This window comes from Micrasema longulum, unplaced genomic scaffold (genome assembly GCF_059751315.1).
Source record: "Micrasema longulum isolate JH-2025_06_02 unplaced genomic scaffold, ASM5975131v1 h1tg000725l, whole genome shotgun sequence".
NCBI classification, from domain to species: Eukaryota; Metazoa; Arthropoda; class Insecta; order Trichoptera; family Brachycentridae; genus Micrasema; species Micrasema longulum.
This window is the reverse complement of record NW_028277921.1, coordinates 1794607-1822594: the sequence shown is the minus strand read 5'-3', so window position 1 is coordinate 1822594 and position 27988 is coordinate 1794607. Positions and strand designations below refer to the sequence as shown.

Sequence of the window (27988 nt, the reverse complement as noted above, 5' to 3'; positions counted from 1 at the left end):
TTTCTGTAACGCCATTATAATATCGTTTTCCTGTGTCTCGGCGGATATAGAATACAGTGGTTCTGTGGGTGAAATCAAACTAGAACACCGAACGAGTGCTTTTGATTCGATGGCTGTTTTCAGGTAAAAATACTGGATAAGGAAATCAAGTGAAGATAAGTTCGCCTCGTTGTTTAGTGGTGGGCATGTTCGCCTACCATTCTTAAGGTCATGGGTTCGATTCCTGGAAAGGTGGACGTGAAACATTGATTTTAAAGGTTTTCTCAAACCGCAATATTTCATTGTTCCAGGACTGGCACCTAAAGCGTAGGACTGATCACATTGCCTTCATGTAGCATCATCATGTAACATGGAGTATATAGTGTCCACGAAGATCCTCCAGGCATCTCTGTCGGCTGCCAGCTCCTGAGCATACTCCAAAGTCAGGTTCGCGTCTCGTAGTTCTATCATCAACTCTAGGTCACAGAGTTTTTGGGAGGAGGAGATGAATATTCCTCGATCTAGTGGAAACGATTTCCTTAGGATGAAGTCCATGAGGAGGAGAACGGGATCATGTAACAGATGGTCAAAATACAACACTGATGATGGATATATTAGTTGTGTTAATATCTAGTGTGTAAAAAATCATCGCTCTAGAGCCATAATCCAGGGAGAAAATCCGGGAATACGTTTGTATGGAGAAAGGTCAGACTAGGCATCCTCTTGAACATTCGAATGGACTATACATTAGTTGCTTTTAAGGGCTCGACTCGCTTGAATTGAACCGCGACCATCTAAACAGTTCGTGTAGATATCTTCGTTGCATTCTTGACGATATCGTTCCTAAACGCTCCCCTTTATGACGGGGGGGTCCGGAGGCTGCGACCCGCACAAAATGGCGGTGGTGGTGAACACCGTGGCGACCAGGAAGGCGGCGAGCAGCGCGCGGTCCAGCACGAGAGCCACTTGCCGCCACTCGAGGGCGGCGCGCTGCCGCCGCTCCGCCGTCACGCGCCGTCGCTCCGCGCGCTCCGCCGCCTCGGCCAGCCGCTGCACACCGTGAGCGCACCACTGGCGGTCGCTGCAATCTGAAATCATCGCTTTAATAAAATAACTCTAATATGCATTAGTTAATTCTGTGTTGAGATAGGGGCTAATAGGTTGAGGAAGCTGAACTAAAACCACCCTGGCTCGAGCAGCAACAGCACAATAAACATTGATACAAGTATTTTCTAAAAAACCTTGTTGATATTCTAATGATTTACTTTTTGAGTAATTAATGGTGTTGGATATTCGTCAACAATATAATATAACAAGAGCAGTGGAAAAAGCCTTTTAATGTCAATGGTACCAATATCCAATACAGGAAATCTATAAAAAATCTAGTAGTACTAATGGATGAACATCAATGCTGGCGAGCTCTTACTAATGAATTAAGCCGAAACATATTTTTTAGTCCACACTCTCTTAGAAGGTTGCAAAATTCCAACCCATTAATACTAAATACTCACTCGTACAAGCATTACTACTGCCCATTCAAGATTAGGCTGATATTTCCATGACTGATTTAAGCTGTGAGCAACTCGATAAACTTGAACGACTTCAGAATACATGCATAAGGTATATTTTTGGTCTTAAGAAATATGACCACATTTCTGATTATCGTAGGCAACTGAAATGGCTCAAAGTTAGACAGCGGAGAAATTATCACTCCATGTCACTTCTGTTTACTATACTTCATAGTTCTAACGCTCCTATATACCTCCATGAAATATTTCAACGCTTATCAGTTCATGGTTTACCACTTCGTTCTAATCCTCAAAGCACCCTCTTAATAGCCATCCACAATTTCTCTTTCTTCTCTAACTCATATAGTGCCCATACTCGACGATGGCTCGACTGTGCAATAATCTCCCATCCACCATCAAAGATGTTACTACAGTATCTCTGTTTAAATCACATCTTTATCTTCTTAATCTCTCCTCCATTCCTCTTTATTCCTTTTTTCCATTGAGTAATAGCATTGATTTAAGGTCATTTATATATAAATGCAGTCAAATCTGTTTTTGCATATGCTTAGCTTTCTTTTATTTTCTGTTGAATATGTAACTTTAATTATAAAAATAAAACTTTTATTTTATTGGTTGGTTGGAAAAAAATTGCAATTTGGCAATAAGCCCGCCAATGTACAATTAACAAAACACAAAAAAAAAATAGCAGTGGCGGCTTGTACTTTCGTGTTAACGAAATTTAAAAAATAAACCAAAAAAATACTTGCCGGTCTTCGTAAGTGATGGGGTATTGACCTAAGTTAGGCTGGCAATGACATAATAATAGTAAGATTTAAAAATATAGACACAATGAGGAAGTTCAGCGGTTTTTTTCAAATTTTTTATTCGTTAATAGACTGTTAAACTAAGTCAAAATTTTTTTTTTTAAATTTTTACACATCGTATTATCGGCCCTACGATTTTTTAAAGTTTTGTATTTCTGAAATAACTCCGCGTGTGACGTCAGAGGTTCATTTCCGCTTATTCCCATTCAGTTCTTCCTATTGGTCCAGAAGCGAGAAGCAGACCGGAAATCTTCCATAGCTCTCAGATCATAGGTTGATTCACATGAACCAGTGACGTCATTTAAAGTAGTGCGTTTTTATCAAAATATTTTTTATTATTTTTTCTGTACATTTTCAAGAAACTTTGCCCTGCAATTTAATGCTCTAATTTTTACCCCGCGTAAAAAAACATTTTTTTGTATCCAATTTCCCGTAGGGCTGAAGTTCCTCATTTATGTACGTACTCTTTCCTTTTTAATTATTAGTATCTGTTTTATTGAATAATTTGCACCACAACAGGCCAGGAGGCCCAATAACAGCAGTGAATTGAATTGGAGTTTACTGTTTACCATATTGATGTGCCATATACATGTTTAAAAAAAATATATATATATACTTTTTACTTTTCTGATCCTACATTTGTGGTGATATATTCATGTGCCTGTGTCAACTAATTGCTCGTCCCATCTCAACACAGGACTTTTAGTCCCATAGAGTTGAGACTTATGTTTTAAATAATATGCAATAAACTTATGCATGCAAATAAATAAATTATATCACAGAATACCCAGGATTGAAAAAAAATATATTTAATATTTATGTTCTCACCGGGAATCGAACCCGGAACCTTCCGTGTGTGAGCTAAGCGTCTTAACCACCACACCACGGAGGCCGTCTATGTTTTTAAAACTATTTTGTAATCAAATAAATAAATACCCCAAATACGAAATCAGAAAATAGGCACCATTTATAAAATATGAGAATAACTTTAAAATTTCACAACAATCATTCCAAAATCGGTTACCTGTAACTTTATTCATCATACAAGGCTTCTTAGTCTTAGTATTTTTAAGGCATTATCGTGAAAAATCGCATTTCGGTAAAATTGGCATAAAGCGAATTTTTATAATGACCGATTAACTTATGTATTCAAAATATTGTATTTAATTAGATACGAATAAAAAAAAAACTGATTTGTAAAAACGATATTTTTAAAGTTTATCACCTGTGAAAAATAATAATATCAATTGTCGCAATTGCCTCAACTGAATTTAATTTGATTTCTCGGGGATAACGGCTACAATCAATTCATCATCATCATTGTTCTACTTTCCACACCCAATGATGCATAGGGCACTTCATTTTCAAAACAAATGCAGCGGTTTCGATCACCTGTTAGTTGAAGCAAGGTAATCAGTCCTACACTTTAGATGTCAGTCCAGAAACAGTGAAATATCGCAGTGTAAAAACATAATAGTATTTTTCAGGTAGGCCTACCATCGTTGTTGACTGAGCCCTGTCTCAGTAGAAACTTAGGAGAAATATCCACCGATGTTGGTATTTCTTCTCCTCTCGTTCCATCACTCTCCAACCGACTACCAGTTCTAGGGTTAACCTAAAATCAGTAAAATCAAATATCTCAATTAAAACCTTTTGCATAAAATATGTCCGTTTTTATCACATAAAATCTTTTTAAAAACGAAAACGGAATGTTGTTTATTTATTTAATTTATTTGATGTAAAATCATATATAAACTCTTGCGAATTAACTTTGCACAATATTTGTCGATTATTTTTAATACGTCGTGCACTAATTTCTTTTACTTGTTAGATGCTATTTTGCTTTGAGCGCAAGAGTTGACTTCTTTAATTATTGCAGTCTATAAAAAAATATCTTCACCAGAAAACTCCTTTAGTAAAATCCACTTTAGTATGAATCCAAGCATCGAATCGATTTTTAAATATTTAACATTAAAAATGAACAAAAAATACATTTCATAATTATGTTTTGAGTTGCATAAAATTTCTATTGTAAAAGAGCTGACCAAACTGATTCGTTTAATGGCCAAGACGTTTGTCTTATGAACGGAGGGTTCCTGGTTCGATTCCTGAGAGCATTACGAAATTGATTGTGATTTTTTTCTGTGTTCTGTGCAAAAATACTTTTGATTTATTTGTAAGTAAGATCAATCAGTGAACGTGCACCAAAATTCGAATAGAACTACTCTAAGAGGAAAAGTGGTCTCGCTTTTCTTCATTCAAACGTATTCGCATATTTTCTCTTTGGATTATGGCACTAGAGCAATGATTTTTTTGCGAACTATGGATATTTACCATTAACGTGTATCAATTGTTTTGTTTTTTTGATAAATAGTTCATTATGTAAACTAGAACCACCCAAAAACCCTTAAAAGCGCCCAGTTTTATCTGCCGCCTTCGGGCGTACGGTATACAAATATGATAACTATTTATGAAAAACGCAGAAAATACCGACACAGAGTTAATGATTATGATAAAATTATAAATAAACTTATCAATTAAACTTCTTGGTTTAGTTTTACTTTTTATAAAAAGTAAAACTAAACCAAGCAGTTTCATTGATAAGTTTATTTATAATTGTACCTTCTACATCCAAAAACCTCTAGTGTGTTTTGTAAAATTAAAGGGATGTCCGACAAAGTATTAATTTGTTTGTTGTTTCACGGATATTTTGTGTTAAAATTGGTGATTGGCCGTTAGATAGTGCTACATATCTGTACGAATATCAGTGTGAGGTGAAATTTTGTATTGGGGAGTGTTTCGTATGTTTTTTGTATTTTTTCGTGAAGAGTTTAGGAGATAAAATCAAAATTCAGAATGAAAATATATGAATAATAACTTCATAGATATTCAACACAAAAATCTGAATGTGCGCTTGCACGGATATCACTGTGAGTCACTGTATACGGCACAACAACCCAGAAAAACATCACAAACATGTTCATGAAATTAGGGCACAAGTATTCCTAAACCAGCATTCATTAAGAAATAAATGCATAGAAACACAATAAAGGGTCACAAATAAGGACATCATAAATAAGAACATATCAAAGATTATTAATATTCGAATAACGTATCCAAAATAAATTAACAACTAGCGTATTTTCCTTTTCAATAATAAATAAACTTAATATGTGTAAGTAGAACAAATGGAAAAAGTATGGATTGTATTAAATAAATATTGAATCAGGCGCCATTTTTAGGATACATTTATACAATATTATCATATCAGCTGAATGGAATTCAATTGGACAATATCTCAAGACAAACAAATAACCAAAGGGTTTAGAACATACGCCATATTTTTTGTGATAAAAGGTTACAATCAAGCTGTTCGATTTTTGTTAATTGCTGCTATTTTATTTTTTAAATTGAATTCATAACTATGTTTGCAAATTATTAGAAAAAAATGTTATACACATATAAAGACTTGATTTCGTAACCAGGACCGGGTAAAAAATCCAATTTTGCTACCTTAGAACAGGGTCATCAACTCGTTAGAACGTTAGCAGTTAGCAATCATAGTTACCTATTCGACATGAGATACTAATAATAATTATTAGTATTACTATTTACAATTTGTTTTCATGTATATTAACACGGAGACGCACGTGCGTACATATGTTTAGATAATACAATAAACATATAAATATCGTAAATACCTGAGTTCTGTTCTTCTCTGGCGACATTCCTTCCACTTTGATGAACATGATTTTGGCCAGTTTTCTGAGCACCAGATCTCTCACGCTTGCTGGGACGGCTGTCCCGCTTACTCCTCTGTGGAGAGACAAGGGTAGAGATAGTGAAAATTCCAATAATATCGCATAACAGGCAGGTCCAGATCGAGGTAAAAAAGACCAAGAGCCTTTTACCGGTAAAGGTCTTGATTCGTTTAAATAAAGCTACTGCCTATGGGAACTTCAAGTAACGGAAACGTTGTTAAATCATGTACAAAATTTCCCTTCAATTCAGCTTATCTCGGGGATGAACATCTTTCTTTAAGATTAACAAATTACAACAGAGATGGACAACATTTTAGAGAAGGGAATATGAAATTCTAAGCGTTAACATAGCTTATGTCCTGTCATTGGCTGGTTTAAATGGCCAAAGTAAAACGAGTTAAAACACATTTAAAAATTGAATTAGACTCACACCTAGTAAGAGTTGGTAAATACGAAAATATTATTAATAATTTTAGACAAAAAACAAATAAAATAAATAAATATTGCTTGTATTAAATTGAATAAACGCGACATGTTTCTAATTTTGTGCTTTGAGTAAAATACGAAAGATTTTTTATAAAAAAAGCCAAAATAAATTGATAAAAACAAAAAAACGAAATGAAAATTATTAAAATTGCTTTATTTTATTCTAGACCTATATACACGGCACATAAATTTCCCAAAAATATTGATACTACTTATAAGAGTGAAAAATAATTAATAACTAACTATTTTGTTAAATTGGCGATCCCTTATTTTAAACAACATTTCAATATATTTTAAGAAAATATGTAAACACTATTCGTACTAAATAAATCGTTTTTACAGATAATAAATTTGAAACACAATATTTAAGAAATAAAATTCATGCAATAATTTCCTCAGATGTATTTTAATAAAAGAAAAACTAAATTTTCATTAAAATCATAAAACAATTTGATATTTTTATTATAATTTAATATTTTCTGAATTGCCTGAACTTCCGAGGCAAAATCCGTCCCAGATTATTCAGCCTTTCATTCGATACCCTTCGGTCACATACGTACGCAGGTACACTTACACCCTACGCATCTTCCCAAGCTTATATTAGCTTTACTTTGATCAAATTCACGCACGATTTCCCGACAGGATACAAGTTAGATTGTTATTGAATAATCGCAGAGGTAAAAATAAATAATTTCGTATTTTGTTTTTTCAAATTTAAATACCTAAAGATTGCTACGTATGTATTCCTAAAGATATTATATAACAAGTAGAAAGTCTTTCGCAGTAGAGAAAAAATAGTGAACAAGCTTCAACTGTGGGATTGAAACAACTAACCAACAAATATTTTGAAAATAATTTAGAATTCCTTTGAAAAGTAAACTTCGATTTGTTTAATTGGCAGGTTTAAGTAATTACTTGACCTTGTTTCATATTTTATGAATTTTGCCCACGTTTTTAATTCTCTTCAAATAAATATTAGCCTTCCAATAATTTACGGAAATATTAAAATTTTGGAGGCCATTTTCAACGAGTTGTTAATAACTCCATATTAGAAAATAGAAATCGAGTTACGGTAGAGCGGGGTTTGAGCCTCTGACCAATGATCCGTAAGACCGCGACACTAGCAAAGGAACCACAACCCGGTTTATTCATTCGCTCAATTGGTTTTTAAAGGGCATATTTGAAAAAAAAAAAAACGTTTTTTTTCAAGATATCATTGATAAATATGCTTTATCAAAGAGTTTAGGTGATAGATTTTTAACACACATTTTCGTCTTATATTTAGTATTTTCCATAATAAAGTCTTATTTTATATCTAATTCCTAATATTTTATATATTTTTGACACTTGTGCAATAATACTTACACACATGTCCACCCTCATTCCACTATAACACCCACTCACCCACCCTCTTACACACTTACACTCACACAAACACACTAACATGTATTATACAAGTATTTCATGTATTTCTGTAGATATCTGTCTTTCGTTTTATTCTCTGAATATTAGATTTGTTATATTTGTTTACATGTATTACTGTTGATATCCCCAATAAACAAAATAAAATATGAAATTAAATAAATTTCTTTCAGGATCAAGCAGGCCTCGATCAAAGGAAAAAAGACCTAGATCTCTGAATTAGAAAGGGTCTTGGTCCTAAGGCCATGATAATATAAATTTTATTGTAGCGTAGAACCACCTTTTAAAAAATGTTTCACGTCCATCCTGCCAGGAATCGAACTTAGAATTTCTACTTGCATGGTAGGCGAATTCGCCAAACACTACACTACGAGGCAGATTTATATCAAGTCTAATTCCTTTTTCAGGATTTTTACCAGAGCGTAGCCTTCGTCGAAAACACTTGTCTAGCATTCTGGTTCTATTTCACGTACAGAACTGTATTTTTCATCCGCCCAGACACAACATATTACAGAGTAATTTATTATTTGCCCAAAAGATGGATTCATCAATAAATATGGCATCAACAAATACGTGAAGATGGACTCTTAAAATGTTGGAATAATCGGCGTGCATGCATAATTGATTGATTATTATATTTTGTTATTGTATAATTACTTAACATATTACAACAGAGATGAAGAACATTTCAGAAAAGGTAATATAGAAGTCTAGGCATCTACAGGGCTTATGACCTGCCATTCACATAAATTCACCTGGTCCGTGAAGAAGTATAAAAATTTAAAAAATAAAATTTTCAGGCGTTTTTTAGTATGTGGATGAAATAATTCAATTAGATGAATCTCAGCCGCATAAATAAAGGTTTCAGCTCATTAACTTCACAAACATCAACAAATGAAAGAATTGAAATAATATAGATGTTCAAAAATGGGCAGAATGATGAATGTTACACATTGTGTGAAGTGGCCACTTAAACCAGCTAATGACAGGTCATAAGCCCTGTAAATGCCTAGACTTCTATATTACCTTTTCAGAAATGTTCTTCATCTCTGTTGTAATATGTTAATGTTATCAGCTTCCCAGGGAGTTGAATCCAGTCATTGTCTACAAAAATTTGGACAAACTCAAAATATTGTTGATTATTATATTTTGTTATTGTATAATTACTTTAAAATATGTATGTATTTCAAATAATTTAAGATATCTATAGTACGAGTATATTAATATATCAAAGTTGATATTTTATATTTTTATTTTTAAGCACTCTTTAAACCACATGTATGTAAATGGCAGAAATGCCGTATATAAAAAAATAATATGAGACGGCGCACAAATATATAAGATATGCCAGTATACATTTAAATATAGTGTGGCATTATATCTTCTCTTTCTACCCCTATCAAAGTTGTTGTATTTGTGATAATATTTAACGTTTTATCCTAACAAATAATCAGAAAGGTTTACTTTCGATATTCGAACCAAAATAATTGCAGAAAATTATATAAACGTAATATTATGTAATGTGGATAACATGATTTGTGACGTTAAGAAATCCGTTTTAGAATATGAATGGAAAATAAACGAAAACAGGTAAAACCTTTTCTACCTTAAGAATTTTGACTTAAACGACATTATCTCATTATTCTGTACCCCTAATCCATAAAGACATAAAGTCCTTTGATCACATATTTATATTTCAAAATATCCATCGGTCTTTTATAAATAAAAACGTTCATTCTTATAAGAACAATGTATTTTAATGTTCTCTTTATTTATATAAAAAAAAATATTATTAACATCATTATCGATTGTTTTAATCAAACACTATTTGTAAAAAAAAGTATTTCTGTATTTTTTGTTGATATATTTTTGTAGGTTTTAGTGTAGATATACATCCTATTATATTTAAAGATTTCAATACAAAAAGCTTTTTAATTTTTACATTTAAACACATGGTACCGTGTAGTTAAATATATGTAGGTTATATAATTTTATATTGAAACACGATTATTCATATAGGAGTTATCGATTGTTTTAACACAACGTTCTCAACAAAGAGATTGATGATATTACATTTAAAATTGGTAAACGGTTTATCGCAAATTTAATAGTCAGTGCAAATTTTACAGTAAGATGAAGAAAGATCCAAAGAGGAGGAGAAACATTACAAATGGTCTGTCAGATCAGGCCGATTTTTTTAGCAGGTACCTAACAGTTTGCCTCCACCGTATATTTATAACAGAGTCCCAAAATGCCACTGTCCATGATTTCTGATTTTGGGAAGACTAATAAAACGCGTAGCGAAAAGACTATTTATTTATAAGTTCAATATGCACATTGATAAGTATGTTCGAGTTCCTTATATTTATATTGAGAATTGGCCATACAGTGTTGGCATCACATCTAAAAAGATGTCAAGTAGTGACCTCTGCTTTATGTGAATGTAAAGAGGAAGATGATAATACAGATCACGTTTTATTTAACTGCAGATTATTAACTTATGACGAATTTTTGATAAAATAATATATACCACGCACTCGTTGCATGAAAATAGTATTTTCGCTGCTGGTTTTGTTGGTCTTCTCAAAAACAATGATCTTGGACAGTAGCGTTTTTGCTTTGCAAGCCCCCTCAACTGTTATACAAAGGTATGTAAGTTACCAAGTTTCATTCTATTATTACGTTTGCAGGCGTTTAACTGTTAAACTAGCGTCGCGCGTCGTAGCTCAAATTCTCGTCAACGCGACATTTTGTAAGCAGATTTGGGAGGGTCGATTTACGGTTTTCTTTCAAGTAAAAGCCCTTTCATAGTTTCCAAAACGATCGTTAATTTTGATCATCTCAATCCTATTTTCTTTCAGCCCACGGGTAAGTACTGTGTCGTCTCTAAGTTCAATTTGAAACGAAACGCGAGGCTTTTTGCAAATTCTGTCAACCCTTGAAGACAGTCATCAATCACCACTTGTATGTTCTCATAAGAGTTCACATTCGTCTATTGTAGAATAAGCAATCCAAGATATTATGTTTACATTTGCATAAAGTTCCTTAAATGAAGCGTAATATAAACTTTCCGTTTATCGTTTGTTTTTAATGTGTAAAATTTGACTTATCTTTTTTGCTTAGCATATATTACATCTCGGATTCGATTCCAGGTAAGGACATCATGAAATATTAACTCGAAATATGTTTTTACAATAATTTCTAGTCCCTGGACTGGCACCGAAAACATCTCTTGTAACAAATAATCAGGACAAATAATCACTGAAGGTGATTACGTTGGTATGAGTAATTCTCTCGCTCTTATTGACTGGGTATCTATACTTAGTAACAAAACTGTCGATTCAGCAGTAAATATCTTCAACGACCACTTAGTCAAAGCTTTAAATCATTATATTATAAATATAGGCGGCCTCCGTGGTGTAGTGGTCAAGACGCTTGACTTACGCACGGAAGGTTCCGGGTTCGATTCCCGGTGAGAACACAAAAATTAAAAAATGTGATTTTTCTCAAGCCTGGTTGTTCTGTAATGTAATTCACCACTGTAATTGGGCCTCCTGGCCTGTTGTGGTGCAAAAAAAAAAAAAAATATTTAAATTTTTTTGGAAGTTTTCAATCGGTTAAAAAAATTATTTACGAGGGTAATTCGTAAAGTAAGGTTCCTTATGGTTTCAATAAAGATAGCGGCGCGTTGAGATAAATCTGGCTGACTTATCAACTCCCCGACTCTCTATCACTGCCGCTCCCGCCACGCTACACCGCTCAGTGCCGGCCAGGCAGCTATCGAAGATGGAGCTTCCTATTGCTGTTTCCACCAGATGTGAAATTTGCGCTGTGATTCGTTCTTTACACGCAAAAGGAACTCTGTCTATTGACATTCATCGTCAGTTAATTGAAGTTTATGGGGAAAGGAGCATATTTGTCCAACATGTTCGCAAATGGTGTAGAGAATTTAGTGAAGGTCGCACGGAAATTAACGATGAAGACTGGAGCGGAAAACCTTCAGTTTCAGACGGAATCGTCGAAAAAGTTGCGAGCATAATGCTCAAGGATCGGAGGATACCATTAACAAAAAAATGAAATGAAATCAAATGAAACAAACTTGCTTTCGTATATATTATACGTATTATATCAGTTATATCTACATTGTCATATTAAAAAGAAATACGTTTTTCTTTTAAATGGTAGAATTGGCTCTGTACTAATAAATTATAATTATTATTATTACCTGTGATAAACGTTGAGTGTGACAACTGACAGAGCTGATGCAAAGGATACCAAGCAGATGCTCACTCCATAATAGACACCTGAAAAAAATCATAAACGCATTATAATAATTGCAGTGATAGATCCCGAGGGGTTAACGGTAATGCGATCAACAAATTACAAGGATTGACTCGCATTTGTAATTATTAGATTCCACTGAAAATAATCCGAAAACTTAAATTAATATTTTCGAAGTAATTAGTAAAAAGTAATTTTATTATTTATTTCAATAAAAACATCATCATAATCAACTGAGTAATTAATACAAAACTGTTAAATGCGCTTGAAAAAAAACATTGCCAAATCAAATGCTTAAAGTGGATAATGTTAATGTTGCATTGAAGCCAAAGTAAATTTTGCTTTTTAAAGTGCATGTTTAATATTGAAGCGAGCGCACTCACAAAAAAATGCAATTAACCAGAAATTTCATTACTTATATTGCCCAGGGTCTTTATTACACTAGGAAGATAAAATGTTTACCGATGTTTGTTGATATAATCAGTTTGAGTTTTCGATACCTACTTTTAAATATTTGTTAAAAATTTCAGCCTTCATTATTGATCGGTTACGTAGTAACAAAATTTATGGCTAACAAAATTTAATTAAAATATCCAATTTGGGAATGTAAAACATCGGTAAATTGGTAAAATCTACAAACAAAGAAAAGTGGATAACACAAAGTATTATTGGTAACTATAGCAAGTAACACGAACTTTGTGATTTTATTTTTTAATATTTTTTGTTTTATTTTAATTGAATTAATTTTACAATAGGTTTACATACCGACCGTGTTCAGGTCAAAGGCATGAAACCACAATTCTGCGGAGATTGGTTTCATTATTTAAAATGTGTTTTAATTGAAATGTATATTGACTGAAATCCATTTTCCAGAATGTGTACCTATAAGACCTATGCAATTGGTTTAAAACAAATTTGTAATAATGAAATCGCCTTTTCCAGAATTGTGGTTTTATTTTCATACGGGTTATTCGTGGAATTTATCAATTATTTATGTTATTTATTTGTTTAACAAAAGTGCCCAAATCTTTGTAGACGAATTCTGAATTTTTCCTTAAGATATTTAAACTGAAATGATGTTTTATGCAAAACCAATGTACGATACCAAACATAGGTAGGTTATTATTTACAAAAATCTTTCGAAAAACGCAATAAGTGAATGTTTACTTTGTTTTCATATGAGTTATACAATATCAGATCAATACTTCGCTCCCGCTTAAATAGAAACCCTTTGGCTCTATTGCAAAGAGCAAAAGCGATTCAAATTTTCAGTTTTTATAGTTTGCGCTTGCAATTCTCAATCTGAGTACCTATGGCCCGTTGTATTGATGCAAACTGTAGCTCACTTCGTAGTTGATGATCATAGAATGGTTTTTGTCCGTATGAGCGACTTTGTTAGCCGGTGGCGTATTATTACTCTAAGGTACCAATCAGGGGCGTGTTGAAAAATATGACTTTTCAACAAAAAAGAAATGGTCATTTTTTTAACTTGAAAAATCAATATTTATGTAGTACTTAGATATTTTTTTTTTCTTATACCAAATAAACATTATATTCTAGATTTTATTTTGTATTCCTACTCCATCACAAAATAATAATTATAATGTTATGTTCAGTACGAAAATACCAAAATCGCATTTGTGCTGTATGACAGCGCTGATGAATGGATGCGTTTAGGGGTTACGTTGCTTTTTAACATTTTTTTATTGGGCGACAGTAAAATTCCTCCGCAATTTATCGCGATTATTAATAAAATTAAATGCAAAACCCACTTTTGGTTTTTTAGGGGTTTTGCATGTTGGTTTAATTGGTCTACTGACGAAGAGACGGGTATGTCTCGAAACCAGTAGACATAAAAAAGTCGGTAAGTGGTTAAATACAAATATTTAATAACATTTAGCAAAATGTTTGACCACAAAGTTAATGCTTTAAATATTAATAATATTTATTAGAATTAAAAAAAAATGTATTCTTCATTTACTTTTTTGTGAAGTTGCACGTTTTTGACAGAACGACGTTTAAAAGTGACAAAAGTGTATGATATCTCTACTTTTTATCAAACTAGAGCTTTTACAGGCCTGCGTAATATACGAGTATAAGTGTGAAAGCACTACAAAATATAACCGTATAACCTAATAAATATTGCATAATCCAGTATCGACCATAAGCATGTATATAGTTAAATAATTCATGTCGGGTAAATGTAAACGGAAAACGGCATATCTAGCTATGTAGCTAGTTTTTAATGAAATCTGTATTTTTCAACGTCTTGGTGTGTTGCATGCTTGTCTCTGCATGTATTTGAATAAAACAGAAAATTGAATAACATGTTTATAAATTAGATTCTCCCCACTTTTCTCTATCTCTTAACTTGAGTCGGAACATGACTACTGCGGGAAGTTTTAAGAGCTAATCTGAGTACAACTTTACAAACTTTTATTCTTCAGTACGTCCTGTCGTTTATTTATTTATTATTTATTTTGGAAAAATTACAACTTATTTTACCTAAAATACAAACAAATATAAAAATAATAGTAACGAACATTGTAAAAAGAGTCTATATATAATAAAGAAAGAAGAAGAAAAAATCTTGGAAAACGAAATAATTATGCATAATAAAAAAATAGTGTATAAATCATTTAAAAACAACGTATATATTATAATAAGTCACAAAATAACAAAAAAAAATTACATATAATGTAATAATGAGCATATAACAAAGTAATAAAATATGAATATAAAATGAATATAGAAACGAGAAAAAGCTTAAATTAAAGAATGAGAAAAAAAAAGTGTTATATACGATTGTATGTTTTAAAAAAAATAGCCACAAAAGCAAAGGTTCGTACAAATAATATTCATAATCACAAACATACACATACACACACTCATCTGTGTCCGAAAAAATGAAGAATACAGTTCTTTTGTGAAATGGAATTAGAATCCCGGACAATGGTTTTTGACTCTTGGTTACTTAAAGAAAAAAATCTTAAAATGGGAAATCAAGTTGAGATTAGTACGCCCCGTAGTTAAACAGAGTTTTTGCCTGCCTTACCTGAAATACCGGGTTTGATTCTCAACAGATGAAGTATGTATGAACAAAAGTAATGTTGTGATTTTCACTGTTGTGTCCCTGGACTGTATCTGAAGCATAGGCCTTCATATATCAAATAATCAATCGGAGTATTCATGGATTGACTTACGCACCACTACAGCGGATAGTTCAATGATGATGACAATAATTTTTCGTTTTCACTCTCATATATACACTAAGACATGTGTTCCGGACGCGTAATAGAGAATAATAAAAATGCAAATTTATAATCAAATAACTAGGTAGAATCCCCGGTATATGTACAAAACTGAGTGCTAGGCTCTCAACAAAGATAAAGTATTCACTTTCGAGCCTGGCCTCAGTATTACCGGGGCAAAATAAAGCTAGAAACATATAAAATGTAATGTAAAATAAAAATTATTTTCATCATGTTGTGCGCGTCGCGGCTGCCGACGAAATAGCTCGTACGGGCGCTAAACGCCAGTATTTACGCCACCTGCGGCCGGCGGCATGTAGCGAGTGGCGGGGGAGAGCTACCCCCACCACTCCCAGGCAGCCGGAGCGGGTGGGACGGCTGACTCACGGGGCCCAACGCGCACCGCTTTATAAGGCGTGTAACCGACCTAATAAATTTAGTTGAGTTCCTAACTCTGGACAGTTCAGACGTGTTTTATTCCGTTCTCCTCCCTGTTCGCCCTCCTGCACTTCGCTCCGCTCTCTGTCTGGGAGGGCGGCTTCCCACTTACGCCGGGAAGCTTGACTGCGGCAGACGCGGGTGACGAACCAACGCACGTGCGCAAATACGTGGTACCGCGTACGTTACTATATATTGTTAATATTATCACTGTCCCCATCAAACCCCTATCCGCATGTGATGGTACCCTATGTACCATTATTCAACCCAATGCAGAGAATCTCGAAAATGTGTTAGGAAAGTGGGTTGATCAGTCTTATGCTCCAGAGACAGAGTAGTATTTTAGTGAAAAATCACATTTAAAAACAAATATTCAACGTCGAATTTCAGTAGCTATGGCGTCGAGAAAGTTGAAACTTGGCGATTTCTGCTCCGTTTTCCAGGCGGAACTGTTTGCGTTCAGAGAAGCCCCTTTGATTGATTGCAAATCTGGCGTCCATGCAATAACTGACCGAAATTCAGTCAACCCTATTGTAATGGACATCAGATCAGATATACAGAAGCTACGATGCAGACACTAGGACGTGTACATCGGCTGGATACAAGGGGACACGGCGGAATCCTTGGCAACGAAAAGGCTCGGGAGGCTACCAAAGGTCTGTGGTTCGAATCCCACGTGAGTGAGTTTTTTACAACTCGTTGAAAATGACCCTCAAAAATGAAATATTTGGGTAAATCATAAGAACGCAAATATTTCTTTTTCTTATAAAGAAAAAAAAAATTTAAAATTTAAAAAAAAAATTCAATAGAAAATGCTGACTTGCTTTTTGGAGTCATGACTGACATGACTTTGTATTTCAGGTGAAATTATTTAGCACGTGTAGGTGTGTCATCAATCATAGATTTTATAGTCATAGGGTTTATACCCCACTGGTATAAACATATGATAACTCAAAAGAAAAAAAAATATGTGCCGACATTGAAAAATTATTTTTGATACTTAAAAAAAAACAAAATCGGTTCAGTTTTTGAGGTGCGGAAAATAGGACAACGAGATCTCAATTTTGTCGATTTGAGTTAGGCATAATCAGTCCGACGCGCAGTTCGCACAATATTCGGGTAGACATCTGTGAGAGAGTGACAGAAAATTTATATTGAAATATCTGTTCTAAAAGTAAATTTTAAATCCGAAATTCCTTGTAATTTTATCTAATGCATAGTGATATTTTAGCGCTTATATACGAACTTACAAAGGTCGTTTGAATTAGAATCACTTCGGTACAAACATAACTTATGTGTACTTGGGGTCGGAGTTAGGGACATAGTCGAACTTAGTTCTTACCTGCTCATAAAGTGAATCCCGCAGAGTAAACATACTTACACTCTGATGGTGCCCTAATCTAGAATCAAGGACACCGAACGGAAATAAAGCAGATGGAAAGTTTAGGGAAGTATAATATACGATGACACAGCATAAGCAGGGGCATCATCAAATAGTAATAATAAATTAAATAATTTGTTTTATGTTTGTCATACATAGATACATATGCGAGAATTTCAATACAAATTGAGAACCCCTCTAAGGACAGAATATGGAAGTGCCTTATTTTATTTGAGTTATCTTTGTGCTGAAAGAAGGTAATCCAGAAGTACATAATCTGTACTTCATTGAATTGAGAAAAGAGGCAAGTGAATTTTTCACCGACTGGGATTAAACTGATTGGACATGATCAATTCGCTGAGATGATTTTATTAAATTTTATTTTTGAAAATGGGAGTTACTTTTTTTTTTACTAAAACTGTAATTACCTCATCGATCCGCGTAGATTAACACATCAAAACGTTACGTCACTAGTAACACATTTTTTTTCCACAACCACGTGGTATGTCAAAAAATGGAATATCTGGAAAACGATGAAAGTTAGCTAGTACTTACCGTGAACTTTTTTGAACGTCTTATAAAAACACAAAACACTGTTATAATATATATATATATTTATATATATTCTGCCCTCAGGGTGGCGTTCTAAAAAATATATATTTTTTTACACAGGAAATAACTTTTTTACTAATAACTTAAAAACTATTGATAACACAAAACAACCACCATTAGAAACGCATAAAAATAACAAAACGAACGATATACGACACATAAAACAAAGCAAATGAAAAAACAGTTTTATCGCTGTTTTAAAAAAAATGACTTGCAGAGCACACAAAACGTGACCTTCCCAAGCAACGATTAAACTGCAACTCCCGCTGAGATGGTTAAAAACTTTTTGAAAGCCTTGAAATTCTTTTTGGAAGCCACCAGACCTGAGTATTCGACAGGACCTATAACAGGGGGGCTACGGATAGTAGCGAGAAGCTCATTTCAGTAATCATAGAGAGGGGGAAAGTGACAAGACCACAGGATGTGTTCAGAAAACGGATTAGGATATCCGCAGCAGCACAAAAGGGAATCAACAATATTAAAAACAAATAATTTGTCATTAAATTGACCATGACCTCAGTGCCCCGATTACAATGGGAAGTATATTTATGACGTCAAATCGAAATTTCTGTACGACAATGTATATCATCATTCCCTTTCCGCACCTAATGGTGCATAGGGCACTGCATTGATACACCAATCTTAGTGTATCTTAATAATTTTTGTTACACGACAGTAAGATGATCAGTCTTACGCTTAAATGTGTTTCATTTCTATAAAAAAATGAAGTATCTTCATTAACAACCTATAATGAGGAAGTTCAGCCCTACAGAAAATTGGATATAAAATTTGTATTCTTACGCACAGTAAGAAATAAAGCATTAAATTGTATGGTGAAGTTTTTAGAAAACGCATGAAAAAAATAATATGTTTAATAAAAACGAAATACTTTGCATGACGTCACTATTTCGTCCGAATCAAGTTGTGATGGATTTCCGGTTTACGGTAAGTCAACTGACTAATCACCAGAACTCATCGTTGAGAAGGGGAGGAGAACATGAGACGTCACACGTGAGGTAATAATAAAAAACAATACTTTAAAAAATCAGAGAGCTGATAATATGACACAAAAAAAAATATTTTTTTTTTGACCAACGTTAATAGTATAAATAAATAAACTAGTAAACTTCCTCATTATTGAAGATACGTCTGTAAACATCCCATTGTAATCGGAGGCGGGGACCGGGCATCAAATACGTGTTATTTACTGGAAGAAAGATAAAAAAGTAGACACAAAATTATAAATTATCAATACATAAGTACAAAAATAAAACATTAACAAAAAGTATTATATAAAAATTACCTAGGTTGTAAAACTTTTGTCTTGAAATCGCCTAACGAGTGTCCGAAAATATCCAACGTTTATAGATTATTCCATCAGCAGGCTTATTCCGTCACAATTTCGTTTCGTAAGTTCGTTCGTTAGTCATTTACGAGTCGTATATCCATCTCATTGAAACGCAATCAAAACTATATTTCATTCTCGTTCCCTCTGATACGATACGAATGAATTTATGAAACAAAGTAGTTACAGCATAAGGCCACAGTTAACGCAAAAAGCCACAATCGCCAGAAAAAATGGACACCATTGTGACATGGATTAGTTTTTTTATGCATAGAGCAGATTTTGAAAGCAGGGACAATGTCTTCAAAAAGTACCGAAATTAACATAGAATTAAGAATAGTCAGGAAACCGAATACGTACATCAAACGGAAGGCGACTAAACTACTCATACACGAGTAGGTCTACGTTTTGACCCATTAGTTTCTTTGTAGACGTCGCTCAGTACGCAACTCCTGATTCGAATTTTAGCATGCCGTGTTGTGTCCTTCTAAAGTGTAGAAATACTACTAGGATCTAAAAGAAACAGGATGCAATCACATTTCATGTGTAATTTGCAAATAAACGTGTAAGTAGCATTACTTAAAAATTAAATTTTTTTTCCATCTGTCAGATTGTCGAAGAAATCAAAATGGACATTTCGTTAGTGTTGCCAGGGTAGTATTTTTTTTTATTCTACTTTGCTCATCTAATGAGAGAACTAATGAAAATTGGACCTCGGATTAAACAACTCTGTGGTGGATATTTGACCGACATTATCTTTAAAACATCAAATATTATTGAACATGATATAAAAATATTCGTTTTATGTCAAATTAAATGTGTTTTATATTCTAAGTTCAAAGTTCATTAATTAAATTACTCTTATTTAATGACCCTTTACTTGTCTACTCTGTTGTGTCGATCAATATTTCGGCGTGCACAATAAAATTTTAGAGAAATTAACAGATTGCTTTTTTTTTTAAACCTTAAATTAGTGTTATGATTATATTTTTCCTATCGTGCAACATTACGCGGCGACATCACGAATGCGCGTGGCGAAAGTGGGGCATAGTGGGGGAATTTTCGGACACTGTCCGATGTATTCAAATATGATTCTACGCTCCTTCTGACCTATTATTAATTCTATGGAAATTAATTATTTAATAATAATGAAATTCAAATAACTTACTGATAAGTGGGGTCTTTTCAGTAGGAGGGAGGGTTTCTCGGATGGTCATTAGGAAAACTGTCATTGAGAGAAGAGCGCTAATTCCGAGAGTCACCTTTTCACCAGATTCCGACGGGACGTAGAAAACTAGCAGAGCTAAAACACAAAAATATTCATCAATATTTCAATGGGATCATTTTATCATACTTTTTTTTAAAGTACACAAATTTACATATATGTACATTATGATAAACTTTTATTTTAGATAGTAAATGTATACATTATTCTGTCTTCTTTTTATATGTGGAGAGAATAATACATTATAATATTTATACGAGTATATATGACGCAATGAGGAAGTTCAGAGGTTTTTAAAACAAACATTTGTTGATAGACTATCAAATTAAGCCAAAAAATTAATTATTCTCTTTTTGCATGTCGTATTTTCATCGTACATTGGGGTTCAAACTGTCAGTAGGGTCGCAATGAGTCACATATTGCTGGAGGGTGTGATTCATAAAACGCTGGGAACGCCCAGTTGCATTCCACCGGCAGCTTTACTGACTAGACAAATTCGCATTCAGTAGCGAACTCTTGGCATTAAATGGAATCATACTATCGATAACGAGAGGATGAAAGGCGAGTTTCTGGGGACTCAAAACCAAATCCACTAGAGAAGGCAACGGGAAACCACTCTGGTCATCTTTTCCTAGGAATCTCTGTGGTGAGTATATATAATAAGCAGTTGTCCTGGCTGCGGAATATGAGAGAAGCGCAGGACCGAGATGCTTTCGCTGTAGTCATCGTCAACGTCGGGGGGACCTGACAAGGCACCGCAAGAAAACGATTATCATGGAAATGATTTGTTAACGTTATGTAATTTTGAAATTGTCGGCCTCGTGGTGTAATGGTCAGCGCGTTTCCCTACCATGCAAGAGGTCTCATTTTAGCCTCGTGGTGAAAATATTTATTCAAAAGGGTAATTTCACACTATAATATTTCATGGATAGTCCTGAGGCGTAAGACTGATCATCTTACTTTCATGTAACAAAATGATCAAGATATTCTGCGATTGGTGTACTAATGCAGTGCCCTATGCACCAGTAGGTGCGAAAAGGAATGAAGATGATGATGAATTTTGAAATAACTCCGCCGTGACCTCACTAGTTAAGTTGTCGTCGGTGATTTGTCATGACATTTAAAAGTGAACCCTGTAATTATGAAAACACGTTAAAAATGGCTTCCTGGAAACCGGAAATATATCAAAACACATAATTGATCGGCTATTCTAAACAGCTGTTCACTAGAGTTTGTGATGTTTTAAAGTAAGCAGTTCATTTTTATATTTTTTTTTACACATTTTCGAGAAACTTCGCTGTACAATTAATTAAACGTAGTTATGCAGAAAGCAGCCAGCCATAGAAAAGTGAAACTTATTGTTAAATCTACACAAAAGTTGGAATGTTTTTGACTTTGACAAATGATTAACAATGAACACATTCTTTTTTTTGGTATTACAAACATGAATCTTATTTTGTGTTTGAACAGTGTAAATGAATTTTAAAGTACCGTAAGATTTTTTTAGTCCCTCGGGTGTTTTCTGCGAATTGAGAAATTCCGTTTTTGTGATCGACACTATTTTCAGAAGGTGATTTTTACAGTTTTTTGTATGAAAGCGGTCCCCTTGTTTTTAGCGGAACATAGAATTGACCTTACTGCACCCGATAACACCAATATATCATTTTTTTTAAATTGTGGACTGGCTGCTTTCTGCATAACTACGTTCAATTGTTTTAATATTTACCGCGTGTAATTCCACATTTTACATATATTTCCGATTTCCAGTAGCACTGAACTCCCTCATTATATCATTGACGGAAATTTAAAATGCTGGAAGGGTAACAATAATTTACAATTTGTCTCTTAAGCTAGGGTTTCCTAGGACAGCGGTGCCCGTATTTTAACGGCCGTAGTGAACAGTGATGCGGTGGATAACCGTCGTAACGGTGACTAGAGTGTGGTTTCCTAGGAAAACGGTGTTATCAACACCATTTAACACCGTTTCCCTAGGAAACCACTCTCTAGTCGACGTTACGACGGCTGTCTACCGCATCACCGTTCACTACGGCCGTTAAAATACGGGCACCGCTGTCCTAGGAAACCCTAGCTTTACTGCATTCAAAATGTCTGCCAACGATATAAACTCGTACGATAAAATATTCTAAAGTTTCGCTAATCTTATTTTTTATGTAAAATTTTTGATGAGTAGTATAAAATTGTATTTTCATATAATTTTTATTGAATATGCATACGTTTTGCAAAATTTCACGAGGTGAAATTCAAAGCTGGCGGTTAAATTTTACATTTATTTTGTTTAAAACAGTACATTATTTTCTTATATTTATACATTCTCAAGTATGCCAGTGAAATGCCCCAGTCGATTCGGCAGGTGAAGATGTGAAGCGTGAGTTCTGGGAAAATGTGAGGGAAGTATGTGCGAGGAAAAAACCGAATGAAAGAATAATTCTAGCCGGTGATCTGAATGGATGGGTGGGTACTCGTTGAGATGGTCTAGAAACAGCCCTTGGAATGTATGGCGATTCTAGGATAAATGGAAATGGAAAAAATTTACTTGAAGTGTGTCTTGAGTGGAACCTTTTTGTTTCGAATACCCTTTTCAATCATAAAGGTATTCACCAATACACATGGGAAAGAGGGAATGAAAGAACGATAATTGATTAGGTGGTTGTTGACTCTAGATTAAGAACAAACACAACCGACACCCGCGTGTTTCGGGGCGCTGAAATGGAATCAGATCATTTTCTTGTTGTAACACGAGTGATTCTATTTCGTGGATGGCGCTCACCAACGAAAACTGTGACATCTTCGTCTAGAGTCAAGGTTGAAAAGTCGAGAATGTAAGAATGAAGTATGAACGGGATTTAAACGAAAGTTTAGGAAAGAATGAAATAGAAGTCAATATCGACCAAACGTGGGAACGATTTAAATCGTGCTTGTGTGAATCGGCAAAGAGTGTATGCAGAATGGCGTCCCGAAGAGGAAAAAAAGGAGATGCATGGTGGGATGATAGTATTAAAGACATTGTAAAGGAAAAAAAGGATGCTTGGATGAAGCTTATAGCAATTAGTGACATCAGTAGCAGCGAGTACGAAAAAGCGAAAAGTAGTTATAAAGTATGCAAGAGATTGGTTAAGAATGGAGTGAAAGAACGCAAAAAACGACTAAACGAAGTGGAAGGTATAAAATTGTCCACTCATTTTCATGAAAATATAAAACTGTTTTGCAAAGAGGTGAAAAAGACAAAGAACTCCTCCGAAAGTGGAAACATAAAAGCGATAAAATCAAAAGATAGCCGAATGCTAACGAATGACGAAGAAGTGAAAGAGAGATGGATGGAATACTTTATGGAAGTATACGAAAGTACTAAAAGTGTCGCTGAGCAACAGCTTGGTTGTGCAGAGGAAGATACGAGTGATAATAGGTCATGTGAGATAAGCATGGTAGAAATAAAGAGTGCGCTGAAAAGTATGAAAAACGGAAAATCCGTTGGGTATGATAAGGTCGCTGTGGAATATCTAAAGAGTGGTGGCCAGATCGTGAGTACATGGCTGCACAGACTTTTCAATCTCTGCCTAAAGGAAGGACATACGCCTTTGGATTGGAGGAGGGCAGTTTTCATGCCTTTATATAAGGGAAAGGGATCTCGTGCGGAATGTGGAAACTATAGGGCCATAAGTATTCTAAGTTCTGTCGGTAAACTGTATGGGAAAATTATAATCGAGAAAGTAAGAAAGGTGACGAAAGACAAAGTGTGAGACGTGCAAGGAGCCTTTATGAGTGGACGTGGATGCACGGATCAAATTTTTGCGCTGCGATGCTAACGGAGAAGTTTTTGGCAAAAAGTCAAAAACTATTCTGCGCATTTGTCGATTTGCAAACAGCGATTGATAAAGTAGATAGAATGAAATTGTGGGGCGTGTTGGAAAAGGATGGAGTAAACAATAAACTTATACGTTTAGTATCGTCTCTCTATGAGGAGAGTTCAGCGTGTATAAGAGTAAATGGGGGATTTACATCTTGGTTTGCGATCTCAAAAGGCGTGAAACAGAGATGTGTAATGTCACCATGGTTGTTTAATCTATACATGGACAACTGTATGAAAGAGATAGAATGTATGGGTATTGGAGCAAAAATGGATAATTTTTCAGTAAGCTGCTTGTTGTATGCTCATGATGGAGTTCTGTTAGCAAGCAGCAAGGCTGATTTGCAGCAAATAGTCTCTAGAATGTATGATGTATGCCTGGAGAGCGAATTGGCGATGAACGAAAGTAAGTCAAAAGTGATGGTATTTGAAAGGGATAGTGAGGTTACTGACTGCATAATAAATGTAAACAACGAATGTTCCGAGCAAGTAGAAGAATTTGTGTATCTGGGAAGCGTGTTTTCAAGAGATGGAAGAGTAGAAAAAGATGTTGAAAGAAGAGTGAGTGCGGGCAACAAAATGAACGGAGCACTAAGCACAGTAATTTCTAATAAAAATATGTCAATCGAAGCTAAACTGGCAGTGCACAACGGAGTTTTAGTCCCAACACTTATGTATGGAAGTGAAACATGGAACTGGCAGAGGAAGGATGAAAGCCGAGTGAACGCGGTTGAAATGCGATCTCTTAATTAACGAATGTGTGGGAAATCAATGTATGACAGGGTTACGAATGATGAAATCAGGCGAGAGTGTAAATCTGAGACAAGTATAATTGATAAGATTAAGAAAGGGTCTCTGAGATGGTTTAGTCACGTAGAACGAATGGACGACGAAAGAATGGTAAAACAAGTATATATGGCGAAAATGAACGGCAACGTTAGACGAGGACGACCAAGGAAGACGTGGCATGATCAGATAAACTTAAATCTTAAGTCTGGTCATGTCAAAAGCAGACAGAACCGAAGGGCATGTATGACAAGATGTATGAATGTGGAAGAGGCTAGGATTGTATGCCAGGATAGACGTGTGTGGCGGTCCATTCTCTCTGCCTACCCCCACGGGGAAATGGCGTGATGGTAGTAGTAGTAGTAGTAGCCAGTGAAATATTAAAACAGTTTCCTAAATAATCTACGGGTATCCTTATGAAGTATTTTATAAAAAATGATTTTTCAGAGCCCATCGACATTCTAACGTAATAACTTTTTTCACCCAGTCACTCCCTCTAGAGCATTTTTGTAGAATTAAGTTTGGCCGGAAGTTAGTTCTTTGAGAAATAAGAGGGTGTTTGTGAAATAAGAACAAAAACTTTTCCATACGAGATATTTTTAAACCCTTTATTAAGTATTTCCTCTCCTGACACTTACTGTTAATTCAATAAAATTGGACAAAGTTTCGAAGTAAGTGAAAACGAAGTACGGGTAATAATTTTGTTTTAAGTGGGTCACATTATAAGCATGAATGTTGGCTTGAATTGAAGAATTTACCATATGAATAAACCTTGATATTGTTAGTAAGACTACATTAATATTTATAATAGTTATTTATTTATTTAATAGATATGCATTCAATTAAAGCGCATAGCGACAGTTGTTATCAACAATTCCTAAAATACTGTTGATCATCCTCAAAATAATAAGATCTCACGATGAACTTCTTGGTATAACTTAAACAGCGGTAGCAATTATGCAAAACATTTATTAGGTGTTAAATATTCTTTAATGAACCAAATAAAGGCGATTATAAGTTTTCCACATATGACTAAATATAATGCAAATAAAATTTAAATCTTTATATATATAATTCCTCTGTACGTGTGAAGTCACCGAACTCCTCCTAAACGGCTTAACCGATTTACGTGCGGTTTTCAGAGAAATATAGATCTTCGCGCTGTGCGTGTTCGTAGATATTAAAATCTTCAATCCAATATGTAAAAATAAAGGAGGAGCATAAAAGTTTTATTCATCGATATACCAGGGTTGCATTCGAGGAGAAAGCATTTACAAAAAAATGGAATAAAGTTTTTTTTATGTATAAAAAGTTTGTTTTTGAATGTTTACAATCAGCATTTGTTTTTTGTGGATCTCAATCAGATTCTTTTCTTAAACTTCTTATGATTTCTACCCATTTTTTTATTTTTACTGGATTTTTGGCAATACTAAAATATTATTAAATTCAATATATTTTAAAAAATCGTATTCCAACATAAGTACGCCCCTCTGTTGGTGAGAAAACCGGAAAAAACAATTTTTGAAAAAACATTCATTTTATGTTTTGGAATTCAACCATAAACAAGTACCTAGGTACTTACTTAAATTCATTTAGGAATTTAATCACAAACAAGTATCTAGGTACCTACTTATCAATGAAAAGTATTTTTCCAAGGTAATAAATAGCAGGCAAGCCAACGTTCGTTTTTTAAAAAATAGAGCATTTAATTGTACGGCAAATTTTTTCGAAAATGTACGAAAAAAATAATAAAAGTACGTTTTAAAAAAATAACTACTATTTACTTTAAAACGCCACAAATTCTAGTTAACAGCCAATAAATTATGTCCTTTGATATATTTTCGGTTTTCGGGAAGCCATGTATAGCGTGTTTTCATACGTACGGGGTTACCTGTTAAATGTCAGGACAACTAAATGACGTCAACTGGTGACGTCACGGGTGGATAAATTTCTAAATTACGAAACTTAAAAAAACATAGCATAAAAAACATTTAAAAAAAATACATTTTTTTGCTTTTGTTCAAAAAAAAGTATTTTCAATAATACACTGAACTTTCTCATTGTATGATGAGTGATGAGACGTCTGAAAGTATGAAGAATGAAAGAAATATTGTTTTTTACTTTACTTATTGTTTTTCCTTTATAATAATTTATATTTTTTTCATATTTTTATTTTTGAAAGTTGTGTACGAAAACATTTTTTCACAATATCCATATTGATTTTGAAAATACGAATACATGTCTAAATCTATTTTACATATTTTTGTCCGTATTTGTAGGATGAAATGTTTGCTATTATGTCATAATTTTTAGTGCTTTCTCACTTATACACAATACAGATAGCGAGACAGGGTTAACCAAGTTGCTCAGTTGTTTGGTCATAGTTGTTCAGTAGTTCTCACCTATTCCGTTGATGAGTATACAGGGGAGGATCAAGTTGAAGACATAGAACAGGGGCCGCCTGCGGAGCTTGATGACGTAGGTGATGTCAGGGTAGGGCTCAGGGCAGCACGAGTAGTACACAACATTCTTCTTGGCGTCGAAACTGACAAGATCAAACTCTCCATTGGCTTGGTAGTTACTCATGTCACCCTCGTCAGACTGCTGAATCAAATCGAGCTGAAATAATCAAAAACATTTTTTATAATTATAAGATACCTATGTTTATGGTGATGTCCGTGTTCGAGATTATGTCCATCTTCATATTCAAGTTTAAGTTCAAGTTGAAGCTCACGTTCACGTTTGGGCCGATGTTTCGTGTTCATATGTACTCGTACATGTCCATGCTCGTAATCATCGTATTAATTAAATTCACGATCAC

General features: G+C 34.2%; 1 protein-coding gene across 1 annotated transcript in view; it reads right to left on the bottom strand.

Moving 5' to 3' along the window:
- Nucleotides 1-697: 697 nt before the first annotated feature.
- LOC148279415 (neuronal acetylcholine receptor subunit alpha-10-like) overlaps nt 698-27988 on the bottom strand; it is a 96246-nt gene continuing 68955 nt past the window's right edge. Inside the window, exons 4-9 of the mRNA XM_088230026.1 lie at nt 27570-27786; nt 20460-20594; nt 12209-12287; nt 6016-6130; nt 3812-3929; nt 698-1067 (exon numbers count right to left, since the gene is read on the bottom strand). Of these exons, the coding sequence (XP_088086152.1) occupies nt 823-1067; nt 3812-3929; nt 6016-6130; nt 12209-12287; nt 20460-20594; nt 27570-27786 (909 nt within the window). The 3' untranslated portion in view covers nt 698-822. The remainder of the gene's footprint in view (nt 1068-3811; nt 3930-6015; nt 6131-12208; nt 12288-20459; nt 20595-27569; nt 27787-27988) is intronic.